Genomic DNA, 12,640 nt, shown 5'->3' on the forward strand with positions numbered 1-12,640 from the left:
TCGTATTCACTTAGAACCTCAAAAAATGGGTCTTATTGGAAATAGTCTTACCAAGCCAAGTAAAATTAGGAACTGACATGAGATCAGTGAGTTAGAGTGACCCCAAGTTCTGTAAGAGTGTTCTTAGAGAGAAGAGGATACAGAGACACACAAAAAAAGAAGGCTATAGAGGCTGAGATTGAAGTGATACAGTTACAAATCAAGGAATGTCACATATTGTTGCAACAGATCAGAAATTACAAAAAACAAGAAAAAAAAAATAAAAACTCTTCCCTAAAGTCTTCAGAAGAAGACCTGCCAACACTCCACCTACAGACTTCTAGCCTCCAGAATGTTAAGAAAATTAATTTCTGTTGTTTCAAGCATCATGTTTGTGTCATTTGTTGTAGCAGATCTAAGAAATTAAGAGACCTAGATCTCATTTTTGAAAATCAAATTTTAAATAAAAATAAGCAGATAAGCAAACTAAATTGGTCAAGGTATTCCTAAAACTTCTCTGCACATAGAATACAACTTTTGAACTGAATTTCTCAATGTCCATTTTTTCATATATCATCACATATCTTATCTTCTGTATTATCAAAAACAATGGTGATTCCTTTTTAAAAAATCTATAAAGAAACTAAAATTAAATAGGATATAGAATTCACCAATTTTTGACAACCTGGGGTATGCTGGCACACATTCTAACATTTTACCTCCCAACACTCCCACTCAATAAAAAACCAGAGGGTTAAGAGAATACCACAAATTATGTTGGGATTTTTTTTAAGTTGCTACTATCCATTCTCCAAATTTAATAATAGCACTGTATCCTTTTCTGTCTAAGAAAATTCTTACTGAACTTGGAGCCACCCTAATTCACTATTATCTCATGTCAATCCTTAACTAACTTGGCTTGCAAAGATCTTATTTCCAAATGTGTTCACATATTTGCAGACAGTGATGGTACTGATTGGTCAACAGTTATTATGTAGGACAAATAAGAAAGAATCACACTTTGGAGATGTTAAAGTGAAGAGAAAAAGAGCTCCTAAGTACAGATCAAATAAGGGACATGCTGAATATGTCATGAAGACAAAAAGTAATAAAACCTCACAGATCAGAGTTACTTTATAACCTCCTCTTTTGACAGCTTTAGAGGTTTTATATCAGGTTACTATATTTCCCAAACTTTTGGAATACCTTTACCAAGTTAGTTCCAAAAACGGTTTCACTGCATTGTATCCCACTGAAAGAATGTTTTAATGGTAATTCCTTTCAAAGAGTTATCCCCTGTGGTATAATATACAGAAATTTTAACTTTTAGGGTTAAAACTATGATGCTAATCTTTTTTTCCAGTATCATCTGTAATCATCATAGTCCTACACATTTTTGCCAGAGGAAATAAATGAAAAGTGGAAGAAATTATCAATGAAATAAGCACAAATAAATATGCATCAGTATAAACTAATCACCAATGAAATACCCTGAAGATGTATGCAAACATCCATATTTTTACAGAGCATTTCTATATGGGATAGATATCTTACATGTTCAAAAAAAAGAATTTTCCCCATGCTTATTGAGGTATAATTCACAAATAAAAATTGCATATTTAAAGTATACCACTGAATATTTTGATATAATATACATCTTGAAATAATCACTACAATCAAATTAATTAACATATCTATCACCTCAGTTACCACCTTTTTTCTTTTTCTTTCAGCTTAAGAACAATTAAGATCTTAGTTAACTTCAAGTATACAATACAGTATTGGTAACCATATTTACACTGTTGTTGTACATTAGGTCTCCAGAATATTAACTTTGCATAAACTAAACTATTGTATCCTTTGAGCAATATCTTCCCATTTCCCTTTCCCCTTGGAAACCCTATTCCCTGAACGAAATATTTTAATATACCCTCCTAAATGTTCTCCTAGCAGCCTTCTCCATTTCAGTAATGGGCAACTCTCATTTTACCAGTTGCTCAAGTAAAGATGTGGGATTAAACCTTGATTTCTCCCTTACTTATACTTTATTTCCAATCCATCAGCAAATCCTGAAAAGATTCACCTTTGAAATATAATAAAAGTCATGTGTTACTTGGCCTAACCTGGAAAACAAATGCCTAATTCCTTGATTACAAAAAACTCACAGTAAAGTGTTCTCTGAAACAGAATGAGTAGCCTAAACCCCAAGGAGCAGTCACAAAGCACTATGTATGGTACTTTATTCAGGACTTGCTGTAGAAACTTTCTATATCATAAGATCATAAACCAGATACAAACCAAAGACAGGGATATTTCACTGCTCAAGTGCTTTTATTTCCAAAGTTTCAAATTATAAATGTGGCAAGAGGTCAAACCACAGTTGCCTAGAGGAATTTAAGACATCAAGTTTCTTGCTGTCATAAATTTTCCTTGCTACTGTTTACAATTACTGACCCATAGGTTTTAAAATCTTTTAAAAGGACTTCTGTATTAATTAGTGCAATAAGACCACAATATAGGTTGCTAACACTAAATAACTGGAAAACATTCTTATATCTTAAAATACATACCCTCCTCTCAAGTTCAACAACAAGAAAAAAAAAGGGATAGGGAACAGTATACATTACTACATGAAAGCAAAGTTTATGTAGGACATAATACAAGGTTCCTGGAGTTCTATGCTCAACTGCTTTCCAACCCAAAATAGTATTAATTCCAATCAAAATATTATTTTTAACATAAAAAAGTAGAACACACACAAAAAAACCCACTTACTATGTATCACCTTCAAGTCATAAAATCTTGCACTTAATACATCTTCCCTTATGGTGTTTTTTTTCCTGTAAATATCAAAAAAGGTGGAAAGATTTAAGAGAAAAGTATCATTATGTGCATGTATTTCCAATTCACTGACCATCAAAATGAAATCTACTATCCTAAAAGTTGGGTAAAGGTTTTAAAACACACTCTTGCAGACTTCTATGAGAACAATTTTTTTTTTTTTTAAAGAGAGAGAAGCGAGAATTTTAATTTTTTTTTTAGTTTTCGGCGGACACAACATCTTTGTATGTGTTGCTGAGGATTGAACCCGGGTCTGCATGCATGCTAGGCGAGCGCGCTACCGCTTGAGCCACATCCCCAGCCCTAGAGAACAAATTTTAATATGAGTTCTAACACCTCAGCATTTCAATAATAATCATATTGACTAATCACGAACCTGCTACTGCGCTCTATGGTATAGAGGTAAGCAGATGTTACTTTTTTAGGGGATATCAGGAAATTCTAGCAAAGAATGAATGACTAATTGCAACTCCCCTGTCAGTTGACATTCTCCACTCCAATGACTTAAAATGGAGGATAAAATACCATTGTAATCCCTTACTTGGAACTGGAAAAACATCAGAAAGAGGGGGTATTAGGGTTTCATTGCTTTAGAAGGGAGAGCCAAATCTGAATGGATCTTGTCCCTGTGCTGGAAAAACCAGGTACATGCAGAGGACTGAATGAGAGAAATGTTAAAAACATCCAAAAGCTACAATAAAAAATAGAAACTGTAAATAACCAATAACTAATAGAGATTTTCCATTTGGGGAAAAATCATTCAAGTCATGACTTGTTGGGCAGAAGCAAATGATTATTTTGCATGTGTTATTTTCGCCATGACATGCTTTTCATGTTGGACCCAAATAAATAGTCTCAAAGTTCATTCAGTGGTGACCACTGCACTCTCATCAAGTTAAAAGAACTGGAATTCTCTGGGTGCACAAAAATGCACATCCATGACACTGTCACAGCCAATGATAGGAGGTGTATCAGGCATGAAACTACCAAAAGGTATTTCTTCATGCCTGGGGAAAAAGTGTGCTACTATTATCTACCAAGCAAACAAATAAGAATCAAAGCTGATTGAGAAATAGTTATAAAATTTGCTCTAATGCCATTAACTCTGGGAATTATAGGTGGGCTGTTTTATATCTGTAAACAAGTATTTTTTCTGGAAGAAGGATCTGTAGCTTTCTTCACGTTCTCAAAAAAGTCCATAACTATTGAAAAATTAAGATCTAAAGAGCCACAGTGTAATAAATTAGTGGCAGGTTCAATAAATCTCTGATCAACTGCTTTAAAACAAATAAATATATTAGTATTTTGAAGAAATGTATATTCATGATTTATAAATTTGATTACAAATGTGACAATATACTGACTTAAAAACACACTTCTGGACAACTCTAAACAAATTTTTCCTTTTTTTTTCTTTTCTTTATTTTTTTTGGTGCTGGGGATCGAACCCTTGTGCATGCAAGGCAAGCACTCTAACAACTGAGCTATATATCCCCAGCCCTCTAAACAAATTTCTAATCAAAATAAGCTTAAGTTAAATGTATTTGTTATTCATATTCAGTTTAGTTCAAAAAATGTTAAATATCCGTTCAATTCAAGTACTAAGCATTACATTTCTATACAAATATGCTAAACTAGGATTTAAAACAATTAAAGAAACAAATCCAAATGTGCTAAAAAATTCCGAAACATAAAACACTTGTTATACCAGGCATGAAGCATCTATTAAAAAACAAGCAAAATGTGAAAGAAAACAAGGTATTTCAATTTTAACTACTTCATGAAGGACACTGTGCTATTTTATTAGTTAACAGTCTACTTTTCAGCCAGATAAGTGCTACTCAAGAGTGTGGTCTGAGCATTTGTGCTTATCTGTTAACTGTTTGTTATTGGTTTGTGGTAATTACAAAACAGGAGTGAGCAGTAAGAAATTTTAATAGAAATTATACAATTTTGTAAATTTTTAGTCTTAAAAGTTTTGCAGGAAATAAAAATAACCCTTCAGAAAAGACAGAAATGAAATTGTATTCTCAGATTTTAACTGATCCTTCCTTAAAACATCAAGTATAGGCTTTCAGATAAGTAAATACATTTAAAGCCTACTTTAAATTAAAAAAATATATATATATTCTTTTTGTATTAGCTTACTAATGGTTCTGTTCATTTGGATTCCACTTTTAAAAATCACTAACCTTATACAGCTTTCAGAACTTTCATGACAGGACAGCTGTTTTTTAAGAGAGCTTTCAATATTCTTGTCTTTTGTTTCTCTCAGCTGTCTTTTTACTTGAATCTGTAAGAAAAGCACAATCAACTATTTAAAGTGATAATCCAACATCATAAATGATAACCTTTCAATTCTTCCTTGAAATAATAAAATTAAAACAAAAACAAAAGGAAAAGTATAGTCCCAATACATATACCTACTCATTCAAGTATGATATGCCACAGCTTAATTAAGTGTGCTAATTCCTGGGGAAACAAAACAGTGAGAGATAGGGTGTATAAATAGATCAAGTTAGAGGTTGATGGTGTCATTCAGTGGTACGGTACATTTTAAAAAAAGACAATCTCAGTAATAATTCTTTATATATTGTTTATATGTTGGATTAAATGAACTGTATCATTAAAATTTATTTCACCTGTTTCCATTCACTATTTTAATATGCCTATTAAAAATTTTAATTGTATAGTGACTTATAGTACACTTCTATTGGACAGCACTAATCTAGATGACAGCATGAGGGCCTACACAGATGCAAAAGTAGAGGAATAGAAAAAGAAATTTTAAGACATTGTACAAAAGATATAAGATTAGGAAGCCTGCCCTTAGTAAGCTCCCAAGGCAAATATGGGAACAGTACTATTTAATGAAGGAAAGAGAGAATTCATGGATCCTGGGTACTAAGGAGCCATGCCTTGGGGGTCCTGGATGTGGGGATAAAGAGCTGAATGGTTTCTTTGCCTTGACCTTTGTGGGAGAGAACTGGTATTTGTACCCACACAATTGCTGACTTGCATCCCTGATAGAGGAGACGAGCTCTACAGAGGGAGAAACCAAAAACTCTCTCAGCTCCCTACAGACTGAAAGAGAGCTGCTGAATTTAGGAGTGTCTCTTCCATTTCCTGCCATTGCCCACCCCGAGTAAAGATCCTTGCTTACCTCCACTCAGCACAGCAAACAAGCTAACATTTTCTAAGGCCCATCTCTCATGACAGAGAGAGAAAGAGAAAACAATGAAAAATAAAAATGGCACAAACACACACACAAAAGATGAGGGAGAGAAGAGATGAGTGACTGGGGATGTGACATCAAATTAGGGCTGGGGAAGAGGGCAGGCAGGGAGTGAGCTGAGTCTGAATTTGCTAATGTTTGAATTCCTTTTGTATTCTAGATAGAGATACGCTACGAAGTAGTTGGAAATATAGGTCTGATTCTCAGAAAAGAGATATGGGCTAGTAATAGAATTTTAGAAATCATCCAAATATAGGTAGCATTTCAACCTACTGAAAGAACTGAGTAAACAGAGCGGGGGGAAGTGTGCTCAAAGAATTGAAATGAAGACCTTTACAGGAGCTCAAGTGATTAATAAAAAGTAAAGGGAAGGTAGGAAGATGGCAAACAAGATTAAAGGTCAGATACATAAAACAATCAAATATACCTACATACCCATAAAAGAAAGATGTCCTACAAGCCAAAGAACATTGTTAACATTACACTCAGAAATTAAACCATGGGATTTGGAAGTCAGAATGTTATTCTGGACCTTACTAACAACTGCTAAAGTAAAATGATAGAAATGAACGTTCAGTGGAAGCTAAGGGAGATATCTCATTCAAATTCAGCTGTAAAAAGAAAGTGGACTTTCAACAGAAGTTAACATCAAAGAAAGATATGAAGAGAATTTGGAAGATGTTTCATGACAATAAATACTTTGTGCCAAATTTTCATATAAGTAATATGCAAATCCGATTAATTGAATTTAAAATTTTATTTCAAGCAATGCAACAAAATATCTTTGGAAGTTATCTGATGCCAATCAATCTTTAACAACATAATTTTATAAAGACTGTATGAAAAAAGAAAAAAACATAAGTATGTCTTCCAGAGAAGTTACTTAATTTTTATTATAGCATGCATAATATCTTTTCTCCAAGATATATACTATTTGTATAGAAGGCCTAGATTACAATAAACAAATAACATAATAAATAAACAATTACAATAAACAAATCCTTTTTCACACATCATTTTATCTGAACTGCAGTCTAATTTGCACTTTACACATCAAGACTCATCTGACAAACATACCAAAAAAACCTATAAAATCCTACACTAAGAGTAACTAGTGCTTAATAAATAATGTACATTGCATCCATACCCTTTTCTCCAGTAACTAAACTCTCACAGACTAATAGTGCTGTCTGGAAACAGTTCATTTTTCCCATTTATAACATCATATACTTATAACTGAGTTTGATCATTTTTAGCTATTTATCATTATCATATATTTTTTATTTCTCATAAATTTTACCTAACAACTATCATTTCTTTCTGTTTCCTTTTACTCATGAATTCAAGAATGTTCCATTTAGTTTTCCCTTTTTTATTACAAGTCAAATTCAATTTCAATACAAATCATAATGATGACTTGTTGAGAGCCACAGCCAAAGGGGCCCCAGCAAACTTCCAGCTGCCAGCAAACTTCCAGCTGCTGGCTGATGATTGGCTCACAGCGGCCCCAGCAACATCTAGCTGATTGGCTCCTCTGCGGTGATGCTCATTGGGCTGTTTCCCTGCCCTTTCAGACCACGGAGCTGCTCATTGGGGGACTTTTTTGGCTCCGCCCACGTGACCCAGCCAATCGGACTCAAGAGCAGGAGGATGGTGGGAGGTGGAGAGAAGCTGGTGTGGGAGAGAGAGGCTTGTGGAAAGCCGGTGGTGGCAGTTGAGGCTCTGAGGGTTTTTCCTGAGAGGCTATTTTGTTTGGCGTGTGTGGTTCTAAAAATAAAGTTAGTTTCTTTTGACAAGTGGCTCCTGATTGTGCCCAGCCAGACTGCGGCAATGACTCATAAGAAGAAGTAACATCAATGAAATAACCAACATTTAAGACAAAGACATCATTTTAAATTTAATTTTTATTGGCTAACCCCCAAAATTATTTTGTTAATGAAAACACTTTTCAGATATTTTGGACTTAAATGTTTATGGGGATTGGTCTTTGAATCTAATATTCCATTTTAAACAGTTTTTCAATGGAAAAAATTATTCAAAGTGCTTCCCAACTAATAAATGTTTTGGAAATAATAGGATATGAGTAGAAGATGTTATTCTAAAAGTTTAAATATTCTGTATTTAAGTGTGAAACATCTTTCAGAGCATCAGAAATCTAATATATTTTGTGAAAAATAATAAGGCAACCACTATAGCTATATCCTCTATAGGAAGCAAAAAAAAAAAAAAAGGTTCAGAATTTCTGTACCCTTGTTGAAAGGTGTGACTGTCATGCTGAAGAGGAATGGTTGTACATATTGAACCTAAAAAGTTGACCAATTTTCTAATATCCACAAACTGGAAATATATCGAAGCAAAATAGCCTCAAATAACTTTATACAGTTTATGCTACAAAATAATATCTAAGACTCACCTTAACACACCCTTCCACAGCACTCAATTTAAACACTGCCTGAAAAGGTTTTCGGTCAACAGGACATGAAGCCAGTGTCTGAAAAATGATAAATTATATACTTACAAATGTTACCTTAGTATAGATCATATTAAACGATACTAAATACAGTTGTAAGTTTTCCACTTTTTCCACTATAACAAACAGAAACGTGTTTTTCTTCTTTCAAATATAAAGGAGAGAAAATACTCTTGCCTCTGTCATGCCAAAGAATAAATACCCTGAATTGGTTTCACTCGTTCAAATATATACTGAACACCTCTTGTATGTTAGTAATTGGAATACAATGATGAACAAGAGAGATAATAAGATCTCTGTAATTAAGATTTCATTAAGATCTGCTACCCCAGTGAGAACCACCATATAATGAAAGCTGTGCTGAAATCTACAACCCTGAGATGTAAAGCTGGCTATTATGCTAAATTCAGCCGTGAAAAGAATGGCTTGGACAGGACTTTTACAAAATATTCTATATTTTTCCCCAAAATCAATTATTTGAATAGGTAGTTGTGCCAACAATAAAAATATTTAAAAGATATGAAAAAATTAAGTATTCCACCACCCCTCCCATCAGTCATTTAGATGACCTCTCCACAGGCAGTTCCTCATATAGGCTTTTGCAGATATCCAATGCATATTTGTATATATGTCTTAATTTTAAGGTATAATTCAGAAGTTGAACTAAATTTTTTCTCCTCTTCGTTATATATCTTAGATTGGTTTACATTAGTAAATAAAATTATCTCATTCTTAACAGCATATATGCCATGGTAGTTTTAGTTTACCCTTCCTTTTATATGTGGAAGGTTGAGAATATTTTCTTACTTTTAAAGGTTATACAAAGATTATTTTTTTTAAACTGTCTATTCATGTTTTTTGCCTTTTTTATTAAGTTGCTAACTTTTTGAAATTGACATAGGTATTTTCAATTAAGGACACTGATCCTTCAATCACTTTAAGATTATATATCAACTTTATATAGTTACACTTTCTGTCCTTTCGAAATTCACGTGCATCAACTATAACTGAGGGTTTGATACTATTAAAAGTTGCATAAAAGTGGGTTTATACTATTTAAATAATTTAAGATGGAATATTTTCTACCAGGAGGGAGGACTCAGCAATCTATGAAGAAAACACTAATATCTATGGTTACAAAAGTAAAAAAAGAATTTTAAAAATATAATAGCACCAGTCCAGAAGATCAAACAGAGTTATAGAATCTATATAAATTACCTTAATTATTCATTAGTGAAAAATGTGGTATTTGCCTTTCTGGGATTTACTGCATATTTAGATATGCTTACAGAACTATAGGTAGAACAGACTGTGTATAATACCTGATAATACAATATTTTCACAAAACTCATGAGTTACTTTGGGAAGAATCAAAACAAAGACTAGTTACCTTCTACCACCTTAATTAAAACTGTTCTTTAAAAAAAAAAAAGTGTTCTTTTCCTATTAAGTAAGTATAGGAAAAATGCTTTACCACTCTGAACTGGGAAATGGGATCTTACTGTAAGAAGTCAGTTGGGACTGGTAGAAGCCAGCTCCACTAACAACCTCCAAATATCAGGGATTTAGGATACTATGACTTTACCTACAGAAATCTTGGCCTTAAGAAGATTTGCTGTATGTAGCAAGAAAGCAGCTCAAGTCTTTTTTTTTTTTTCCCCAATTATTAAATTTGTTTTTGTAGTTGTAGATTGTCAGCATGCCTTTATTTGTTTATTTTTATGTGGTGCTAAGGATCAAACCCAGTGCCTCATGCATGCTAGCCAAGTGCTCTGTCACTGAGCCTACAAACCTCGGTCATAACAATGTATTATTACAGGTAGTAATTCTATTTAAACTATCTATGTAACTGCTATGTTACCAATTAGCATATATGCTATAAAATTTCTTAGATGAGGCTATATTTTCACTACATTTATAATTTAACAGTACTTAAATTTTTCAAGTTCTCCCAATTTTTATCAAAACTTAAAAATAATTTTATTTGTTTTAAAGGTAAATTTAGATACTCATAAAAAGATTAAACAGTAATAAATAAAATTTTGTTTCCTTCAATGTTGGCTTAATACCTAAGATGCTAATGCAGTGCCTCTGGATTTACTGTCTACTTTCATACTTTCTCTTTTCTATAAACTTGTAAAAGTTACACTGCCTCTCTGTGCCTCAAATACCTCACTTATGAAAATGGGAATAACAAAATTTATCTCTAAGGTTTCCAAGGGAATTAACTGAATATATAATTCTTACAAAAATGTGTGGCATATACTATCATGTAAGGTCTTAAAATTACCAATCAGCTTAACTACACTAACAAAAAACTAGGCACGGTAATACATGCCTATAATCCCAGCCATCTGGTGCTGAGGCAGGAGGGTCGCCAGTTCAAGGCCAGTGTGAACAACTTAGCAAGACCCCGTTTCAAAATAAAAAGAGTTAGGAATGTAGCTCAATGATAAAGTACCCCAAGTTGAATTTCCAGTGCAAAAAAAAAGAAAATACTTGATTAGAAAAAAGAAAATCTGTAATATGATATATATACAAGTGAGAAACATGAGTTCTTAGTGATTTTTATTGGAATTTCTACACTTAATAACACATGGAAGTTATTTTCTTGTTCTAGGATTTAGATATGAAGACCCAAAGAAAACTTCTATGTTCAAGAAATTTACTTGTATATCATTCAATGTCTGAAATTACACAACCTCATTTTTTCTTTGTTAAATTTCCTCTGTTAACATCAGTTAAATTTCACTTTTTTCCTTTACAATTTTCATTGTGACATGGTTTTAACTTAACCATTACATTTTGATTTGTTTCAAATATTTGAATTCTGGGTAGGATTTTAATTCTCCTTTTCCTTAAGCATACTGCTTTGGATCTGTCTAAAGAGTCATTCAAAGAAAGAGTTCCACTACAACAAAAACAAAAATTAAATTAAAAAAAAAAAAAAGCACAAGAAAAAGGGTGGTAGTAGTTAGATGACTACTACTATATATTATCATAATCTGCATATTCTTCAATTTCCTAAAAATAATTTAGTTAACATTAGAAAACAAGTTAATTCACTTTGGCTCAAGCTCAGCCAACATAAATATTTCTTAAAACTGATTTATCTTTCTAAGGTAAAGAAAGTGTAGGTCAAAAAACAAGCCACCAATGATAGACAAAATACCTTTTGATATGACTAAGAAACAATGCTGTCCTTTTCTGATTCTGGGGAAAAACAACATAGCAAAGCATTTCACTGAAGAAACAGAAAAGAAATTCAGTTCTCCTGAGATAAGTCTTCACAGCATACACCAATAAATTAAGAGTGACTAAAGAATTCAATGAAAAATATCAAAACACATTTTGAATAATTAAGTACACCGTTTAATTTTTTTCTTAATGTGTACTGTAGGGAAATTAAAAAGTTACTTTAACTTTTTAACACACACCACAGTTCATTAATATGTACTAAAGCTTCAAATTATATATAATGTGATAATCACATAATTGAAGAGAAAAATTTTACAAATTAATGTTAAAAGATGGTTTAGATTGACCTAATTTTATGGTATTTTGGGAAGGAACCTCATCCTTATATCATAAAGTTACTTTAAGTTTAATTTTCAAAGGAAAGTTTATTTCACTAGAATAACTGGTTAAATTTCTAACAGTAAAAATTTAAGTCCACACAATTAAAACTACTATAGAAAATTTTAGTCAATATATTTATTATATTTTTTTAAACGATTTCAATTTTGAAGAAAATTATCACAAATTGTTTCATTATATGCAAAATAAATCTCTCAATTATTCATCATTTTGATTCCTTATATGTAATAAAAATACCCTAAATTATTATTCACCTGTTTAAATGAATGACTTTCAGTAATTAAAGTTTCTAATTAGTTTCATAATCAAAGTACCTAAAATCACCATTCGACTTTATGATACAGTTATTAATAGCATTTGCTCACTGCTTTATGATGTAATGTTTAATAATAAATAGAGCATACATTTTACCATGAATGCTCTGTACTAAGTAAGGTTTTATCAGTTAAGGAGGCCATTTTGATAGTAAAAATAATCTTCCTAATGATTTCAGTAAAACATACCCTAGTATTCTGAAG

General features: G+C 32.2%; 1 protein-coding gene across 3 annotated transcripts in view; it reads right to left on the minus strand.

Moving 5' to 3' along the window:
• Nucleotides 1-12,640, minus strand: part of Scaf11 (SR-related CTD associated factor 11) — a 78,671-nt gene that overhangs the window by 23,913 nt on the left and 42,118 nt on the right. For all 3 annotated transcript variants that reach the window (XM_046435924.2, XM_046435925.2, XM_046435923.2), the window contains exons 4-6: nucleotides 8,469-8,546; nucleotides 5,013-5,113; nucleotides 2,755-2,819 (exon numbers count right to left, since the gene is read on the minus strand). In XM_046435924.2, coding sequence (XP_046291880.1) covers nucleotides 2,755-2,819; nucleotides 5,013-5,113; nucleotides 8,469-8,546 — 244 coding nt within the window. The remainder of the gene's footprint in view (nucleotides 1-2,754; nucleotides 2,820-5,012; nucleotides 5,114-8,468; nucleotides 8,547-12,640) is intronic.

Source organism: Marmota monax, unplaced genomic scaffold (assembly GCF_021218885.2).
Source record: "Marmota monax isolate L192 unplaced genomic scaffold, Marmota_monax_Labrador192_F-V1.1 WCK01_AAM20220418_F8-fsc00012, whole genome shotgun sequence".
NCBI lineage: Eukaryota > Metazoa > Chordata > Mammalia > Rodentia > Sciuridae > Marmota > Marmota monax.